This window comes from Podarcis vaucheri (genome assembly GCF_965113315.1).
Source record: "Podarcis vaucheri genome assembly, chromosome: 12".
In the NCBI taxonomy this organism is placed as follows: Eukaryota; Metazoa; Chordata; class Lepidosauria; order Squamata; family Lacertidae; genus Podarcis; species Podarcis vaucheri.
The window spans coordinates 50,974,147-50,994,184 of NC_138750.1; the positions used below are offsets into that span (position 1 = coordinate 50,974,147).

Here is a 20,038-nt window from a genome sequence, read left to right on the forward strand (position 1 = left end):
TTTGGCACTGTTGGCTATCTCTTTTCAGATTCCTCCACTTACTTTTGTTTACTTTATGTATTTTTCATTTCCAATATCTTTTAATATTCTCTCCTTTGAAAACATCTGTTAATAACACATTTAGAAGTCTGTTGTTTGGTTTTCTTTGTAGAAATCTCTGCTTTTTCTCATCTTGCCTCAGATGTCATCTTCCATTTATGTTCTTTGGGGGTCATTGATAAACTCATTTCCTTTACTCTGTCCACATCTGACATACATCAGAACAAAACACAGCTAGAACTCTCATTTGAACAGACAGAAGATCCAATATAGTTCAGAAAACATTTATTTACATTTTGTATTGTAGCATAAACAAATGAGATCAGCGTGCTTGTGTTAAAAGACAAGCCAATGGCATATTTATTTCCTGATATTGATGAAGATTAGGTCATAAAAATATAAATTATTATTATAAATGTAAATTAGCATGGATATATCATTAGATATTAAATTATATTTCAGCAACAAAAAATAACTGTCCTTTCCAGGCAGGCATATACAAGACAGGTCAGCCCCACCAAGCAGTTGGCTATCTGGTAGTGAGTAGCTCGGTTAATTCTGAATGGTTGTTCAGCAAGTACCACAGTGAGCAGCACCTGGAATATCTGTAAGTGCGAATTCTGTTGGCAGCAGCAATATGGCTCCAAATATAATCGGGGCAAGCATGTTGGTGGCTGAAAACTGTAGGGCTTAAACTGAAATTATAGGAAGTTTTGTCAGGGCTGGGAGTCAGGCGTAGGTCGCCAACAAAGCAATAATGCACCCGAGGTCGGTGAAGTTAACTCTTTATTCAGGGAAACAAACTACAACTCAGCCTAGTGGTTTCCAGGAGGTCTTACCATGATGAAGCAGTTGCAGTAGGACTCCTCCTTTCCAGGGTCTTTCCCATGCAGTCTCAGGCTTCGTTTGTGCACAACAACCCTCTACGCTTCCTGTTTCATTTCTCTGTGTGTTCTAGGAGACCAGAAGGGAGGGGAGCTGGTCACAGCAGGAGAGCGAGACTCCCTGGATTCTGCCCAGAGTCTGAACTGTGCTCTGCTGCAGCTTCTTCCTGTTCACTAAACCCTGTTACCTCTTCTGCTTCTGTCACCTTCTCCTCCCTGTCTGCTCCTTCCCCCTCTGATAACTCATCGTTGTCCCACCACCAATCCCCTGGCTCTGAGCCTTCTTCCCCTGGGGGTTCCTTGGCTGGTGCCTCCCACACTCCTCCACATCCAGCCAGTCCATGACAGTTTTAAAACATGGCAATCTCCTCTGAGCTGCTCCTTGTGATGCTCCTTGTCTCTTCAAGTTGGGAACTTCTGAGTGGAGACTTTTAAGGCAATTTTGTTGGCTGGTGCACCTTGCATTTGGATTGGTTCATTGTAGATATTTGAACCACCTGTCCTGTTTGGAGACTGTGGGAAGCTCCACCTGGGAATTTGTGTCGGGTAGAATGATAAGATTCCAATGAGAGCTCTCTGTTTCATGGCCAGTACTGGATAGACTTCACAGGGATGGGCCACGAAACTCTTGAGATCTCCCCATTGCCTCCCCCACCCTCCAGTTAAGCCCTTTACATGACTGGGTAAGTCAAATTGATATTGCTGCTTCATAATTCAGTGGTGGTGATTTATTTACAGTCTCTGCTTCTTTTGGGGACACCTAGTAGAAAAATAGCTTTGGTCCTTTTATTTTTTTCAGCAGACTGCATGTTTCTTATATGTAATTATATTGATGTGCCCTCTATTTTTACTCTGCAAAAACTACATTATGGTTGACTGAGTGTAATCATAATTTATTTCTATAGTTAAGCAGCTTTAGTACAGCATAAGTTGATTTTGTTAGGAAGTCTTGATATAGGGTTTGTAATGGGGAGGGGAGGGAGAGACCACTAATGTGATAAAATAAATACTTTTTTTGTCCTCGAGATACAGGTCTTCCTGGATAAGCCATATTGGTCTGGGAAAAGTTTCGCCACTAATTTATCCCAAATCAATTGTTTCAGTAGGGCAAGGCATGTCCAGTGAGAAAAGTGATCTAATTACTGATTCATATAAGAAGATAATCCCATGAATTAGTAACATTGAAACTATTCAATAAACACATTTGAATAAGAGGAGAGAGAGAAAAAAACATTACCAAGGCTATATTTATGAATACAGATTAGCACAGAATAATGTAGTCGAGACTTCATAGATAATTAAATAGCTCCTACTGAGGACTGGAGCAGAGACTACAATGCTTTGTTTCTCTTTTCCTTGCACATACCACCAGACTTTTCATAAGTAATCAAGTTTCTCTTCCCTCCCTCCCTCCTTTCCCAAGAAATATTTATTCAGGATGTTCTGAGGGACCTGAAGAAACATCATGTGGATGTAGATAAGTTGAGCCCGCTAGAGCTGGACGAGATGGCAGATATCATTGCTGATGCCATTCAAGCTGTTGATGCAAATGAAGAAAAGAAGAATGCCGCTGGGAAGGTTGGAGGAGAGGCAGAAGAGAAGAGAGTGGATGCCGAAGGAAAAGATGATTATGAGATGGGATTAATGAGCGCCGGTTACCCTTTACAAGGTACTTTATCCGCCATGGCAGCTTTCCTTTCCTCTCTAAAGGAATTCAGTCTTAAGACAGCCTTGCACAAAGATGCAAAGAGGAGGAACTTACCTGCTCACCTGTCCCACTGCCGGCTCACTGCCCTATTCTCCCTGCTGCTTGCTAGCTCCCCTCCATTTATCATTGCCTTACCGTCAGCTTCCCAGACCAAGATATTTTGCTGCCTGAAGTGAAGGACAAGATGGCTCCTCCCTGGCACATTCCACATACTGAAGTCAAACAGCCTGGCTGCCGAATCTTACTTCAGCACTAGTGACAGGACAGCAGCCAACACCACAGCAAGCTAGTTTAGGGGACAGGGACAGGTTGTGTAACCCACAATTCTGTCCTCCAACAGATGAGACCGGTCCCAGGGGGCAGGGGCTTAGGAGGAACATGCAGGGGGGTTCCACTGCTGCCCCACAGCATCTGTTCCCTGAGGAGATTATGCCACTTTGCCCAATAGTAGGGCCGTTCATGTAGCTTCCCTTTCCTCCTGCCATGATTATATTGTGTTCAGAGGGTGGGATGGGTGCTGTTCACGCAATCCCAACTTGCTGTGGGCAATTAGGTGAGTGCAGGTTGCTCCATGATTTAAAGGAGGAGATACCTGTTTAGGGAATGTAATTCCCACACATCTACCTCCCCATTAAAATTGCAAACTGCTGTCTCTATGCAGCTATTATCAACATAGGGGCCGTGAACCTCCTTGGATTGGGAGTACTGTGGGGGGTAGGTTAAAGCCTGCTCCCCAGTGTTTCATATTTACACGATATTACTGTTGCTATTAGCAGTGTGGGAACAGTACACTCTTCCTGGACACCCAGCTGATGGCTGATTGTAGGAAAAGGTGACTGGGCTTTGGAGTCCTGTGTGTTGCCCACCCTTGTCCTAAGCAACAAACTGATGCAATTAACTTATTCCACCACTGCTGCCTTAAGATACAGCTGCATTTTCATGATGCTTAATTGTTCACTTGGTTAACTGATAGCACTGTTGTAAACAATTTAGATGCACCTCGTGAGCTGGATTTAGGTTTGATGAGGCCCTAAGCTACTGAAGGTAATGGGGCCCTTTATATGTCCAGCTGTCCTTTGTCAACAACAAATCGTCACTGTTTTTTTTGTGTTGAATATATGCTATTTGGTAATTTATGGACCTAATAGGTATCTAAAGCCATTTGCACATAACAAAATATGTATTTTATCAAAGTAATTGTTGATATGAAATACAATTAAGAATAAGTATATTTGGGGGGGGGGCAAGAGAGTGGGGCCCTAAGCTATAGCTTGTTTAGCTTATATGTAAATCCGGTACTGCTCATGAACCAGGCACTGCATTTAGGTAAATGACCTGCTAAAATAATTAGCCACCAGTATGTATTGCAGGAGTTTGAACTAAATTACCCTCATGGTACCATCCAACTCTACGGTTCTATGATTCTATGACCCATTCAGGAAAAGTAGGGCAGACATGGTACTGATTTGTTTTGGAGAACTCATAGTTTTGAGGCCTGATAAAAAAAAACATGTACCATCCAGTAAGATTGGCCTGTGTGTTCCCAAATTCAGTTTCCTCGTCCCACTCTCACACAGGTAATTAGTCCTCTTACAGCCTTACAGCCCCTCGTGTTCATTGATCAAATAGGTGCATGCAGATGCATGTGACAGGAAACATGTAAACAGCACATTGATTTACATGTGGATCATTTAAAAGTGTCTGAGTTTATTGCTGCGGATAAAAATGAGATGTGAACAGGTCCATTGTTAGGTCATTTTGTGACTCATGTGAAAGATGCACAAAAAAACTGTTTTTCATGCTTATAAGCTTCACAAAGGCTTCCTGTTCCTATCCTAAAACAGGCAATTTGGTATCCCGTATTTACCTCTGAGTAGTCACAATAACCGAGAAACCATTATTTTGAAGTGCCTACTTTATTAAAATAAAGGATTAGATGAGCACATGAAATCCATTTTTCCATGAAAAGTGCCTGAAACGTAAATCTGTTGCCTTTCTGCATTTATTATTCTAGCCATTATTTCTATGCTAGCAGAAAGCATGGTATTGATTTTTTTTAAGGCACTGGTAAACAGAGGTAAATTCGTCGCCATACTATTGAACTAATTAATATAATGCACTCTTACAGTACTGCCTCCATTGATCTTCCATTAGCAAGCTGTCCAAATGGAGTCAAAGTGACAAACCTGATCTATGCTTTTACTTTCGCCTTTCAGCGGCAACATCTTAATGTTTAATGTACAGTAAATAACACCACAATCTATAGAAAAGCAAAGCCAGTACAGCAGTGTCTGCATTACACACATAATGTTCTATAATGTCCCACAACACATGCTTGTTCAATGTTCCCACAGATGAAGGGGCACAGAATGAAGATGCCAGGACTAAAAATGAGGTAAATTGCATGTTTAAATATAAATATCGACAATCCATCGCACCAAATGCTCATCATACGAGAGATGTTAAATATAATGTAATAAAAATAATTGAGGTTCAGTTTACAACACAGTGACAACAATGGAACACAGACGGAGGTGCACTTGCAACCATCAGTGGATTTCAGACAGTGGGAGTGGGGGGCGTTAGCAGCAGCTAGCAGGGGAAATTTTCTGTTTTGTCACTCGCCAGTATTGCTCCTTTACTCCTCAAAATCAGTGAATGCCACCCCCTCCAATTCACCACCTGTGAATGCACCAGCAAAATTCAGAGTAGCATTTTCATTCACCTCTAAAAACCGTGTGATTAATTTGCTAGTTTGTTCCTTTATTAAATTTGCAAGTTTGTTCCTTTATTAAATTTATATGCTGCCCATGGTGGCAAAAACATAAGGCAGCCCTGCCCCACCCTATTCCGTACCTCTTTATGACATTTTCAGGTCACTTCTGGGTTTGGCGCAATGCACGTGTGTACGGCCGTGCACATATTGGATGCGCCTAAAACACATTTCTATTTTAAAAAAATAACCAATTAAAGCATATAAGATATCTAAAAACAATAAAACAATAAACTGTTTAAAATATTTTTAAAAAAACCAATAAAGCAGAATAAAACATCTGAAGCAAATATAACCAAATCATGTATCTGGGTAGGCCCACCAAACCATAAATGTTTTCAGCAATCATCTAAAAGAATGCAGTGATGGTACCTGCCTAATGTCTACAGGCAGGGAGTTCCACAGTACAGGTGCCACCACAATAACCACTACAGCTAAACAATAATAACATTGTTTAAAATCCAGCTTTGGTTCATGTGGACTGTACACACTGTTATTGAAGTTATGATATGTGCCCTTGATTTCACAGAAAAGGGGTGTAAACAGAAATGAGCTTACCTTCCCAGAAGAGTTTATAGGGGCTTGGATTTCTCCCAGGCATCTCCTGACTTAAGATTTCCATGCATGAAAAATTAAGGTGTATGGGGCTTGAAATGAAGAAGGAGATAGACCTGGTCTCGGTTACACAGTTTTACAGTAATGCAGGAAATGATTTGGGACCCGGTTATGGCTTGTGTGAGTAGGGCCAGGCTTTCTGTGCTGCTCTTAAGGTAAAGGTAAAAGACCCCTGGACAGTTAAGTCAAATCAAAGGCAACTATGGGGTTGTGGCACTCATCTCGCTTCAGGCCAAGGGAGCTGGCATTTATCCACAGCTTTCCAGGTCATTTGGCCAGCATGACTAAACTGCTTCTGGCGCAACGGGACACCGTGACGTAGGCCAAATAGCACGGACATGCCATTTACCTTCCTGTCACAGCGGTACCTATTTATCTACTTGCACTGGTGTGCTTTCGAACTGCTAGGTTGGCAGCACCTGGGACAGAGCAACAGGAGCTCACTCCCATTGGCGGGGATTCGAACTGCCAATCTTCCGATCAGGAAGCCCAAGAGCCTCAGTGGTTTAGACCACAGCGCCACCCATGTCCCTGCTCTTAACACCAACTAACAAGTTGCATGGGAATGGAACTTCACAGCAGATTTTAATTGAATTTCATGTCATGTTTCTGAAACGTAAAGCAGAAGAGGAATCCAGAATTTGGTCTTAGACAGTTCCCTCCTCCAAAGAGTTAAGAATTTAGACTAAGTGATGGGGCTGTTTCTAGATCTCAAGGCTAGCTGATTTGAAAGACCCAGAATTTGAAATCATAACTTGGTGGAAAGACTTGGTGGCCTCATGCCACTGTCAGCAGGAAGACTTGAATTGAGTCAAACAGGGATGTCTAGGGCTTCTTCGTGTAACATAAGGCTGGGCAAAAAGAAATTAATGATAATGCTTTAGGTTTAGACATACTTCAGTGCTTCCAAAAGATGAAGCCTCTTGAGATCAGTCAAATTTAAGAAGAGAAAAGCAGTTTCGGGGAAAATACAGGCAACATTTTCTAAGCTGCAATCTAAGAGCTGTCAAAAGTTGCACCCCAGGCTAAAGTGATATCTAGTTTTCATCTTTCATAAGTGGACAACAGTGTCTACTCATGTACTTAAGTATAGCTTCAGGATTCTATTAATTTTGTGCCCTTGAATTTCACATAGATACCCCATTAATGCGTGTTCAAAATTGTTATGAATGACGCTGTTTGTTTTTGTTTTTGTAATATAGGAGAACCATTTGAGTAAAAAACTGCTTGATTTCCTGAATGAGGATATCGCAACTGAAAATCTTCTTAGGGAGCCTATGTCCAAAGAATCTTTTAAGTCAGAAATGAAGAAGTCGGAGGATTTAGATCTCTCCTCCTCCTCCTCTGAGGAAGTGAAGGTTGGGGTTGAAAATGTGAAGAGCGAAACATTCTCCAGGGAGTTGATAGCTGAAAAGAAAGCTGAGTCGGAACCTAGCTCTCAAGAGCTGACTGAGCTTCATCACTGGATTAAGAATACTTTGATTCAGGATAAAACAGTCTATGAAGAAACTAAAAAAAAATTGGGAGAAGGCCTTCAGCTGGATGCCAAGCCTTCCAAAGAGGATGAATATGGATACATTGTGACAGAGAAAGAGTAAGTATAATTTTTTTTTTGTGTATGTGTGTGCATATATGTGTGTTTAAAATATACAATGGTTAAAATAGGTTATTTGTGAATACTGAAATATTTATTTAATTTTTTGAATGTATGTACTGGGTTTTCCCAGTAGTGATGTATGCAAGTGAAAGCAGGACCATAAAGAAGCCTGATCACTGAAGAATTGATGCTTTTGAATTCTGGTGCTGGAGGAGACTCTTGAGAGTCCCATGGACTGCAAGAAGATCAAACCTCTCCATTCTGAAGGAAATCAGCCCTGAGTGCTCACTGGAAGGACAGATCATGAAGCTGAGGCTCCAATACTTTGGCCACCTCATGAGAAGAGAAGACTCCCTGGAAAAGACCCTGATGTTGGGAAAGATGGAGGGCACAAGGAGAAGGGGACAACAGAGGACAAGATAGTTGGATAGTGCTCTTAAAACTACCAGCATGAGTTTGACCAAACTGCGGGAGGCAGTGGAAGACAGAAGTGCCTGGCGTGCTCTGGTCCATGGGGTCACGAAGAGTCAGACACGACTAAACGACTAAACAACAACAAATGTGCCCCCAGGTCTGCTAGATATCCAAGCAGCTCACAGTAACATCCAAGAAACAGTGTCTGTAGTTCAAAATACTAGAACAGCAAATAATGTCCAGCATCCATTTCAAAGCTAAGAGTAAAATTTAAAATGACCTTATCAGTGAGATATCTTTTAAAAACTTTTTTTTAAAAAAAAAAAGTCACCCAAATGCTTTTTTGTTAGCTACTATCTCCCTGAACTGCCTTGACAGAAAAGCCAGAGCTTCCACATTTCCTGTGAAAATACATAAAATGAAGGCCATTTATCTACTTCCTACACTGTCCTTTGGTGGCCTTGTGGACTGCAGAGTACATTAGTAGCAGTATTAATGGTTTTACAGATGTGCTCTTTGAATATTAGGCTTCACAGTGCAAAATATGATGAATGTTGTACATTAGGATTCTTGGCCCAATTTTCCTGTGGTAAATATTGGAAGCAGCACTGCTGTTGTAGGCGAGACAAATGCTAAAATTAAATGCGTACTTAGGAGTAAACTCTACTGAACTCATCAAGGCTTTCTTCTTGCTGAATATATCTAGGATTGGGCTGTGTGCATCTCTTCACTTAAGCAGTTGAGCCCTTGTCAGTGTGGTGCTGATACAATTTGTGCTGGGAACATTCTTCTGTTTATAGGCAGATAGGTTGTAGAATTCGAGTTTGCTTGTTGTACCTTGGCTTCCAGAAACACTGCCTGAACAATTTAATACATGCTGCTGTGCTCTGTAATGTAAGGCTGCTGGGGGAAAGGGAAAGAATTTGTAGAGTTGGAAGGGAACCACGAAGGTCATCTCATCCAGCCCCCTGCAATGCAGGAATATTTTGCCCAAGGTGGGGTTCGAATCCACAACCTTGAGATTAAGAGTCTCATGCCCCCTACCAACTGAGCTATCCCAGCTGCTACTGTATGCTCTAAATCTAAGCACAAAGTAGCCTTAGACATCACCTTGCCAACAAAGGTCCGTATAGTTAAAGCCATGGTTTTCCCAGTAGTGATGTATGGAAGTGAGAGCTGGACCATAAAGAAGGCTGATTGCTGAAGAATTGATGCTTTTGAATTATGGTGCTGGAGGAGACTCTTGAGAGTCCCATGGATCGCAAGAAGATCAGACCTATCCATTCTTAAGGAAATCAGCCCTGAGCACTCACTGGAAGGACAGATCATAAAGCTGAGGCTCCAATACTTTGGCCACCTCATGAGAAGAGAAGACTCCCTGGAAAAGACCCTGATGTTGGGAAAGATGGAGGGCACAAGGAGAAGGGGACAACAGAGGACGAGATGGTTGGACAGTGTTCTCGAAGCTACCAGCATGAGTTTGACCAAACTGCGGGAGGCAGTGGAAGACAGGAGTGCCTGGTGTGCTCTGGTCCATGGGGTCATGAAGAGTCGGACACGACTAAATGACTAAACAACAACAAAGCCTTAAGTAACATGGATTTGAAGAGGGCATGTTTTGACTGGAGAGTAAAAGAATGGAGGGAGATGATAACAGAGATGAGTTAAACTGGTAGATTATGGGGCCAAGTGGTCTGTCGTGGTCCAGTTGCTCTTTCTGATATGCGGAAAGGAGCAGTGTGATAGCAAGAAGCAAAGAAGGATGGTGGTAGAGCCTAGAGCACAGGCAGCTGGAAGAGAAGCTGTAAGGTTAAGTTACATTCAATGGTTAGTGTCAGTTTGGAGAAGGACCTTAAGATTAAATAGAGAGTGGAGAGAGAGGTTTGCAGCATAGAGGCCTGGAGCAAGCAAAGCTTATTCCTTTATTATCAAGACCAATTCCCCAGCTGAAATTTGGTAGAGGTTTAATTTCTCTGAATTATGGAAATATATGTAACATAGACACTCTTGACATTTTCATAGTTCAAGGATGTCAAAGCTATGCAGTTGTAAGCAAGTTTTTTTTCTTTTAAAACAAAAAAACAAAAACACAGCTCGCGAGAGATAAAGAAAGCAATAGAACGCAACTAAAAATGATACCTGGAGTCCAAAGCTTTTTTTTTATTTTTAATACCGTTTATTCCTATAATCATCTCTTGCTTTATTGAAACTGTACATTGTGGTTCCTGCTTGTCAGAATTTTATTAGCAGAAGTGGTTATAATAAAGGAACAAAATCCTTTCAGCAGAAACGAACCCTCTGTTGGTAAAAGGGGTCTTGCATATTCATGCACAGAGGTTAATAGCTTGGAGTTCTTTTTCACTTTGCGATTTCAGATGTAACTGGGGGCGGGGGGGGATTGCACTCAGCAGTATGGCTAGAAAGATGTCAGAGGTGATTCATTCACACTTGGATTCTCAGTGTGTGTGTGTTTTTGTTGGCTCCAGAGCCTTGATTCAAGGAAATTGCTTCACTGTACTGTGAAGACCAGGAATTTTAATTGTGTCATGGAGCAGAGACAAATATTTTCCTCAAAAGTTCCCGAAGAAGTGATTTGTGATAGTTTTGAAGATTTGTCAAAATGGCAGCCTGCTTATCAGTACAGTGGTACCTCGGGTTACAGACGCTTCAGGTTACAGACTCTGCTAACCCAGAAATAGTATCTCGGGTTAAGAACTTTGCTTCAGGATGAGAACAGAAATTGCGCGGTGGCAGTGCAGCAGCAGTGGGAAGCCCCATTAGCTAAAGTGGTGTCTCAGGTTAAGAACCTCTGGAACGAATTAAGTTCTTAACCCGAGGTACCACTGTAGTTAGAACAAATAGGTCACTCCTGCTTTTTGTTGAGTGACCTTTCAGTGACCTGTACTGATCCATAGTAAGCACTGGTGCTAATCTTAGGGCTGAGTTAACAGTTTCAGTATAGACATTTGTCTGGCAAATCCTCTCAGGTGCTGCTTCAGCATTTTATTTTGGGTGGAAAGTGTTCAAAACGGATAATTTCCCTGTATGCTGGTCCTTCCTGCAGAATTTGATCTCAGTCCATGATATGGATGCTACACCATCCCCTATAGTAAATCCAAAAGCATACAGGTTAAATGTGAATAAGTTATTGTCCATAACTTTCCTTCCAGAAGAGCTAGAGACTTTTTTTTTTAAAAAAATGAAAGCTCAGAGCTTGGCACCAGTGAAGGCCCTCATGGGCATTGGGATAGAAATACACACCCTAATCGACTAGCCTCCACTGATGTGTCAGGGACTGGCTGGCTGGATGAGGAGTGGTTGGAGGCAGCAGCCAGGCAACCCTCAAGGGAAACCCCAAAGGAGGAAGGCTCAGAGCCCTGGGATTGGTGGTGGAACACCAAGGAGAGGTCAGAGGGAGAAGTATAGGGAAAGTTGTTGGATGCTGAAGGGGGCAACAGGGTTTTGTGAAGAGGGAGAGCCTGTGACAGGGAGCATTTCAGACTCAGAGGATGAAGCAGAGGAGTGGGGACAAGAGCCTTCAGAATAATACAGGGAGCCTGCCTCTCCTTGATTCTCTCCAAGGACAAGCAGAGTGATGCATCAAGCAGAACAGATATTAGAGCTGTCCAGACACAGTTTGAGTCTGCTTAGGAAACATCTGAGAAAGGAGGAGCCTTAGAGGGAGCTGGAGGCGGAGATCGTCGGTCCTGGCAACTGCTCTATAGGGGCAAGACTTGCTGGGAAGTGTTGCTGAGCAGTATGCTGTTTCTTTGAATAACTTCTCTGACAAACTCTGCTTGTTGCTTGCTGACCCATGTTTGACTCCAGCCTTGACAAGGAGTTAAGAAAGAGTGGTAGCAACACAACAAACTGAAATATTAAAATTCAACAATGGCAATTCATTGTTTGTTCCAAAGGTATCCTCTCAGTCAGCAATGTATATTAATAACTTGGGGTGGGCAGGCTAAATTCCACTCGTACTGCACATATCTGAACTTATTCTAGGGGCATTATTGGCAGAAAGGCCTTGGAAAATAGGGGTAGGAAAGGCAGGGGTATATGAAAGGAGAAGGCAAAAGCTCAATAAAGGAAATGGATCAAGGAAGGGCAAAGAGAAAGACTGGTGGAAGGTGATACAGGTCAATGAGGGAAAGGGTGAAGACTGGGGTGAAGAAGGAAAGAGAAAATTGATACAGAGGGGAGAAGCACATGATCAGGAGGCTGCAGAAGTAAAGAAGGTTGATTCTACGAAACCTTTGAATTCACATCTCTTGTTTTCTAGGAATCGGCAGAGATGTCTACTTAGAGCGATGATATTTTCTGGCTAAATAAATCCTGGCTGTGTTTTACTAGTGGGAAAATAAAGTCACTTAACCCCCCCCCCCCCACAAATCCACACTTATTACAGAGCCAAAGAAGCAGCAACGAAACCTTATATAACCATCTGTAGCATGTAGTAGGAAGAGCTCATATATTTCTGGGGAAAGGATGGGATTCGCTTCAGCCTCAACACTTTGCAGAATCTTTGCAAAGCTTTGGGGGAAATTGGAAGTTATAGACTTACAGGTTCCAAATCCATAGTGAACCTTCCAAAGCCCGAAAATAACTGATTAAAATTTCCCCAGTTTTTGTGTATTTATCTAGTTCATACCCCCACCCTTCCAAAGTAGAGGTTATAAAACCATCATAAAACAACTTCGCTATTAAAGAGGTTTAAAAATTAATAACATTTACACTCACCAGGTCTATATGCTTTCACCATCTGTTGCATCCATAGGCATTTAAGAGATTGCAGATGGTCCTGCTTCCTTACAGTGCTATTCATGCTTTTGTTGCTCCAAAGCACACAACTCTCTACAGCCTCTTCCCATTGTGCCTGGTGACTCCAGATTAAGTTAAAGGAAGCAAATGGTCCCAGGAAGTCTTTTATTTTTTTGGCCACCCCCCGCCCTGCTTGATTGTGGATGGTCAACAAAGGTCCGTATAGTTAAAGCTATGGTTTTCCCAGTAGTGATGTATGGAAGTGAGAGCTGGACCATAAAGAAGGCTGATCGCCAAAGAATTGATGCTTTTGAATTATGGTGCTGGAGGAGACTCTTGAGAGTCCTGTGGACTGCAAGAAGATCAAACCTATCCATTCTTAGGGAAATCATCCGTGAGTGCTCACTGGAAGGACAGATCCTGAAGCTGAGACTCCAGTACTTTGGCCACCTCATGAGAAGAGAAGAGAAGATTCCCTGGAAAAGACCCTGATGTTGGGAAAGATTGAGGGCACAAGGAGAAGGGGACGACAGAGGATGAGATGGTGGGACAGTGTTCTCGAAGCTACCAGCATGAGTTTGACCAAACTGCGGGAGGCAGTGGAAGACAGGAGTGCCTGGTGTGCTTTGGTCCATGGGGTCACGAAGAGTCGGACACGACTAAACGACTAAACAATAACTAAATGTATGAATGTTTTCCATTTAGTATGGAAACACTACGGAAGTGTCGTATAAATCACAGGCAAAGGCAAATTCTGATAAGGAAGCACTCTCTTATTGCCTCTGTTGTGGGTGGAGCCAGTAAGTACTTGAAATGAGACCCACCCCCCTACTAAAGCCTTATTTGGTGTCACATTTCCATAATAGCCCCTGCGAACGGATCCCTTCTTCACTCCTACGTTCCTGTTACCTTTCTCATGATATGTAATTTCCATTGACCTTCATAGTCTGACCACCGAAATTGATTTTTGCAAAGTGTCATCTGCTTTATAAATTGGTCTGGACTTGAATCTGTCTTGAGTTAAAAGGTTTAAATTTCACACCTATTTGCGGTGGGGAAGGAAGAGAAGGAAGGTAGGTGCGCAAAATGTGGCAAGCAGAGATTTGCTGTCTTGTCAAAACAGAAGTAAGCTTATGAATGTTCAGTAGCTAATAAAGCCTTAGAGGAAACAAGGCTGGGGGAAATGGATTGGAGCCAGCTGAAGTTAAATTGCAGTGTTCTTAATAATCATTACCACAGGCTTGTTTGAGCTCTCAGGTAACAGAACTCTGCAGGATCCATTCCTGCCACAACATGGCTACGAAGCACAAATCCTGTTTACACATGGGTTGCTGCATGCAATAACTCCTCTACATTTTAATTTTAAATGATTCACGAATTAGAGTTCAAGTCGCAAGGCTGTATTCTATACAGGCAAAAGGTATCCATTTGTATATAGGGAGATATGGGGCTGTCATTCAGTGCTAGTAATTGAGTTTTGCATGCAAAAGGTTTCAGGTTCAAATCCCGGGCATTGGGTCCAACCCAATTTGTGTGTGACATATACCAGAAAGAGTAACACAATGCAGGTGGGGAAGGGAAGTCTCACTGTGGTTGGCTGCTCAACTTTACGCTTCATTCTTCCTTTGCAAAGCAAGTATGGCCCAAAGTAGAAAACATTCCAAATTAGCTCTCAACAATGGCTTGTACAGTGGCATTCGCTTGAAGAGAGATCTCGCAAAAGCAAATATTGAGTAAAACAAGTCTGCAGATTGCACCTAGGGAAATCCCACTAAGTCTGTTCTCTCCAAGTTGTAAGTTCACTTCTTGGCAAAACATGTTTTTGTTTTTGTTTTGGGGAAAGTAAATTTCCACAAAGGGCAAAGTTTTGTTATGACTTACAGACTGGTTCTTAATGATAAGAGAGAGAGAGAGAGAGAGAGAGAGAGAGAGTCATCATGTATGAAAGGCTATTTCTCAGAGCATGAATAAGTGCCCAGCGAGTTACCCCAAGGGTATGTGGAGGATTTAAAATTCCACGTGGATTTAAATACATTGACGGATTAAGAAGCACAATGGCTGATGAATTCCAGGGTAATGGATTGGTAGAAGACAGCTCTTACATTTTGAAAATATAAGGTCTGAGAATAAAAATATAATGTCTGCTCACCCAGACTCTGAGGTTTTGGAGTGTGGAGGAAACGCATGGTTGCCTGATAAGTTGTTTCATTAAATCTTTTGTGTGTGAATGAAAGAGCAGATGCATATGACTCGTATGCTGTTGTTGCTGAGTTTGATAGTATTTCAGTGCAGCTGTAAAAGTACAGATGGAAATTTCCAAGATCAGTTTGAATTGCTCACATACACATGGATGCTGACGTCTCCCCAAACCAGCAGCCTGGGAGTCCTCAATGCCGACTCTTGAGACCAACTCTGTCAGCTCAGGCAGGAAGACTACTGGGCAGCAAGGTGGGCGGTAAACCAAGAGAATCCGTAAGTTGTCCCAATTGCCCAATGCCAGGAACACTCTCTAGATCTCCCACAACTGGACAGAGAGCCTGGGGAGAGAGAGAGAGAGAGAGAGAGAGAGAGAGAGAGAGAGTATCTCTACACATCTCAGCAACTCCACATCCCTACCCTTAAGTCTGCCCTGATGCTGCACCGAGTACCCAGGTTGGCATAGCTGGTTGAGACCAACCCACTCTGCTCATCCACCCAGGTCTCGGTGATACAGACCAGATCGGTCTCCTCATCCACAATCAGAACATGGGTGAGGAAGGTCTTACTACGAGCTGACTTGGCATTTGACAACAACAGCTGCAGACCCGAGGACTGGCTTGTGCAGTTTGTTTGATCTGGCGCGACTCCCGCTAATTGATTTACGATCCTCAATTAGCTCTTTACTGCCCGGCACACTTCTCCTGCCGCACGCTCTGCTCCGATCTCTCAGTCACGCCGTAGCAGAGATTACACAGCGGTGTAAAACTGTCATGTAGCTTGGCTTCCAGACAAACACACACAGTCCAGGTTTGTCTATTTACAGCTTTTATTCCAACATTTCTCAGGAATTTCCAGGACTATTTGCAGCCATGACAAAACTGCATCCTTTCCCCACAAAGTACCGAGTGGGACTGGCATACTCTTCCCAAGCTCCTCCCAAGCTTCCAAAATTGACGTCAGAATGGTGTGGCATCATGGGAAGAACTTAACCCGTTAAGTTCCAACCTCAACACCCCCCCTTGCTGCACCTTCTGACAAGACCTTTTTGAGCTCAACACCTTACCCTTTGCCTTGTGCTCCTTCCCAGCATCTTTCCCAGGCACCTGTTGAACCCTTTCAACACTCCCAGAATCACACTGTGCGAATCTCGCCCACGCACATGTTGCCTGGTATCTTTCAGGTGGAATGCCCTTTGTTGTGCGACTAGACCTTCTGGGCATAAACTCAGATGTTACCTCTGACTCACTGCCACCAGGAAATGTGTCCTCAGCATCACGGGATTCCCCCTCTGACTTAAAACGTTTTCGAATCCTCTCCATTACACTCACAGGGGAACTAGGCTCACTTTTGGCCTCCCTTTTTACAACTTGTGGAGAAACTATCGATACCTCCTCCTGTTCCTGACTTTGGTCAGTTACCTGATCGTCATCATCAGACTCAGCTTCTTCTTCCTCCCCCTCATAATCTTCCTGTTCTGAATCAGAGAGACACTCTGAAAGAACATCACGCTTGACAGCAGCTTGTGTCTTTTTATCCTGCTCATAGAATTCAGCGTGTTTACTGATCAGTAACTTACTCTGATCACCTGATGGAAATGCAAACCTCCATGCACTCGCTGTTGGCTCATACCCACAGAAGATCATTTTTCGGAACCTGGATCCATCTGGCCCCTGCAAAGCAGCAGGTACCGGCACAGACGCATGTGACCCGAACATACGCAAAAAATGAATCTGGGGTTTCCTGCCATGCAACAAACCAAATGGTGTGTCCCCTACCATGGAATTGTAGGTGCGATTCCAGGTGAAGCTTACATACTTGATTGCCTCCAGCCAAAACCTTGGAGGTAACCCAGCATCTTCCAGCAACACCTGTGCAGTTTTAACCAGAGCCTGACATTTGAGCTCTGACACTCCCCTCTGATTGGGTGAAGTCACTGTGTGACGTATCCCTTTCTTGTGAAAGTACTTCTGCAAAGCAGAACCTGTAAACTCAGCTCCTCTGTCACTTGTGACAGCTTGCACTTTGGTGGAAAACCTTTGTTCCACCCCCTCAATCCACCCTTTGATCAGCTGTGCTGCATCATCCTTGGATTTGAGACCGTGAGTCCAGGAATTCTGCGTAAAATCCTCCTGCATCGTAAGCAGAAATCTTGACCCTCCCAGACTTGGTTCCTTTACAGGACCCCACAAATCTATGTGAATCAGTTCAAAAGGCCTTGTTGTTATCCTTTCAACCTTTGGATAACTGCATCCTTTTACCTTTGCCAGTTTGCAAGTTTCACAACTTACAGCATGTCCACATTCTGAGATCTTACAACCATTGGAAACTTCCGGCAGCACCTGTAGTTCTTCAAGAGAACTATGAGCTGTACGTGTATGCCAAGCATGTACGCATGAATCATGATTGGGAATTGTAGCACGCAGTGCTTGTGCTTTCTCAACCTTCCCACCACCCTCCAGAGACGTTTTAAGAATGAAGAGATCATTCTGCCCCTTTTTAACCTTGGCAAGCATCCTCCCTCCTTTGGAGATTGTGCACACATCACCCTGAAAACAAACCGTAAATCCCTTTTTCAGTAAATAAGGCACAGATAAAAGACAGTGTTGCATCCCAGGAACAGTACAACACTCCAACGTTTCCTGTAAAATACAAAAATGCAAATTTACAGCATTAGTCATATTTCTTTTCTGTCCATTTGCAAACAGTACAGTTTCCCCGGCAGGAATTGCCGTGCAGTTCCACCTCTCGACAGCAGGTGTCTCTGGAATCAAATTGCGATTAGCTGCAGAGTCAATAACAAAACTTAGCTCTTGGCTTGTCCCACGGCTGTCTTCAGCCAACGCCAGACTAGCCGTGATTTGATAAGTCTCCTGACGTTGTTTTCCTCGTCCTTCTCTTGCGTTCCCACGCTGACCTCCCCTTCCAGACTGGTTCCCATGGAAACCCGACTGATTTCCATGGAAGGTGTCCTTGAAGCCTTCCTGTGCAGCTGCTCTCTGTGGGCAGTCTCTTTTGAAATGACTGTGGGATCCACACACGTAGCACTGACGAAATCCAGTGGAAAAACACTGCCTGGGGCTCCTCCCAGCTGGCCTCCTTCTCCTTCTTCCGGAGAAGCACTCCTTGCCAGATCCGCCCCCCCTGAACTGCCGCTCCATTCCAGCAGATTCAGTGGAAAACTTTTCAAACTTGCCTTTGGAACTTTCCGCCCCCCCGACTTGCTCACTAGCACTCCTTGAGGCTAAATCATCAGGAACAGGGGCTCCAGCCATCTCTAGGCTATCAGCTTCCATCTGCTCGTGGCCTCCTGCTGAGCCTTCACACAGACGTTTCAGCACACTCCAGGCCTCACACGCAGATTCAATGCTTTCCAGGTGATGTTGCAAATCGGCATGAACACCTGCTCTCAACATGCAGACCTCAGCTCTCATAGCTTTCTCCCTCTGCATTTTCTCCTCCAGAGAAACAGACTTCAGCTTTCCTGCATCTCTGTCCACCAGTTGCACTGGTTCCCTCTGGGAAATGTCCCAAACTTCCGTGGCTATAAACCACGCTCTCACCCATCTTGCCCAGGTATTCCACGCTTGGGCGGTGAGTTCCTCAAGCTGTTCAAACGGAGCTTGAATCACCTCCTGGCCATCTGCCATGTTTTCCCGGTTCTCCCAAGTTGGCCTCAAGCTGTACTTACAAAAGCACCAGCTCTTCTGGCGTGGAGAAACGTTTCCTTGCTGCTCTCAGCTCACAGCTCCACAGCATTCAGCAACAGCTTCTTTCAGCTTGCTTGCTTGCTTGCTTCCGTGCTCCTCTGCTAGACACCGCAGATTTCTCAGCTCCCGGCAGCTCTTCCGTGACAGTTTTACGATAGGTGATTTAGGGTATCCATAACCTGTGCAGCTGGTTTGATCTGGCGCGACTCCCGCTAATTGATTTACGATCCTCAATTAGCTCTTTACTGCCCGGCACACTTCTCCTGCCGCACGCTCTGCTCCGATCTCTCAGTCACGCCGTAGCAGAGATTACACAGCGGTGTAAAACTGTCATGTAGCTTGGCTTCCAGACAAACACACACAGTCCAGGTTTGTCTATTTACAGCTTTTATTCCAACATTTCTCAGGAATTTCCAGGACTATTTGCAGCCATGACAAAACTGCATCCTTTCCCCACAAAGTACCGAGTGGGACTGGCATACTCTTCCCAAGCTCCTCCCAAGCTTCCAAAATTGACGTCAGAATGGTGTGGCATCATGGGAAGAACTTAACCCGTTAAGTTCCAACCTCAACATGGCTGACCCCAAATTCGCCAGGTTGGAGCACAGGTAGGCACCGTCATGTGACAAAGACACATGAGAGCAGAAGCAGCAAAGCAGGCTGGGAAGTGCTGGGCCTGCACAGTCATTTGGGCCTACTAAAGTTATTCAGGCCTAACTGCTAAGTGTTGAGTCACTCTGACATGTGACTTAGCCAGTCAGTTTTTTTGTGTGCTCTCTGTAAGATTTTGTGAAAGTCTGTCTGCCTCAGCTGTGAACAGAGTCAGTATATAATCTCAGTCAAACTATTTGGAATCATGTTGTTTATGAAGAAGTTTATTTTAACTCAGTAAAGCTTTAATTCTTTAAAACTCTGCATTATTAATTTACGCTGCGCGTCAGGCACATGGCACAGTCACCAACTGCCTGTGCCTTGTGCCCCTTACCCAGCGTGCCCACCCGCTACGCCATACTTCTCCCTACTCTGAACCACTTTGCTAGCCTACCCTTGCTCTCCCCTGTTGCTCTCCCTCTCTTCCAAGGCACATTCTACACCTTAAAAGAAAAAGAAAAAAAACACCCAAATTTAAAAACCCATAGATTAAAAGCCGTTTAAAAACGTTTAAAGCATTGTAAACAGTTGGGGCAGTAACACCAATAGCAAGAGCCCCCAACAGGACCCCCTAGACGCTGCCACAATAAAAACACATAATGAGGATTTTATTTCTGTTTCGTTACTAAACGCAACAGAATTGTTTCTGAGGTTTTCTGCCCATCACTGAAAGACTGCGATAGTTGTTTC

The 20,038-nt window shown here is 43.7% G+C and overlaps 1 protein-coding gene and 1 long non-coding RNA gene across 2 annotated transcripts in view; one reads left to right on the forward strand and one right to left on the reverse strand.

Moving 5' to 3' along the window:
- The window catches only part of PTPRN2 (protein tyrosine phosphatase receptor type N2), a 628,995-nt gene that overhangs the window by 198,514 nt on the left and 410,443 nt on the right, over positions 1–20,038 (forward strand). Inside the window, exons 7-9 of the mRNA XM_082192202.1 lie at positions 2,347–2,592; positions 4,986–5,026; positions 7,222–7,613. Of these exons, the coding sequence (XP_082048328.1) occupies positions 2,347–2,592; positions 4,986–5,026; positions 7,222–7,613 (679 nt within the window). The remainder of the gene's footprint in view (positions 1–2,346; positions 2,593–4,985; positions 5,027–7,221; positions 7,614–20,038) is intronic.
- Positions 5,033–19,516, reverse strand: LOC309515124. Its single transcript, XR_014212297.1, has 4 exons — positions 19,271–19,516; positions 15,557–15,602; positions 15,132–15,328; positions 5,033–5,564 (listed from the first exon to the last, which is right to left on the reverse strand). It is a non-coding gene; the product is annotated as an uncharacterized lncRNA (long non-coding RNA).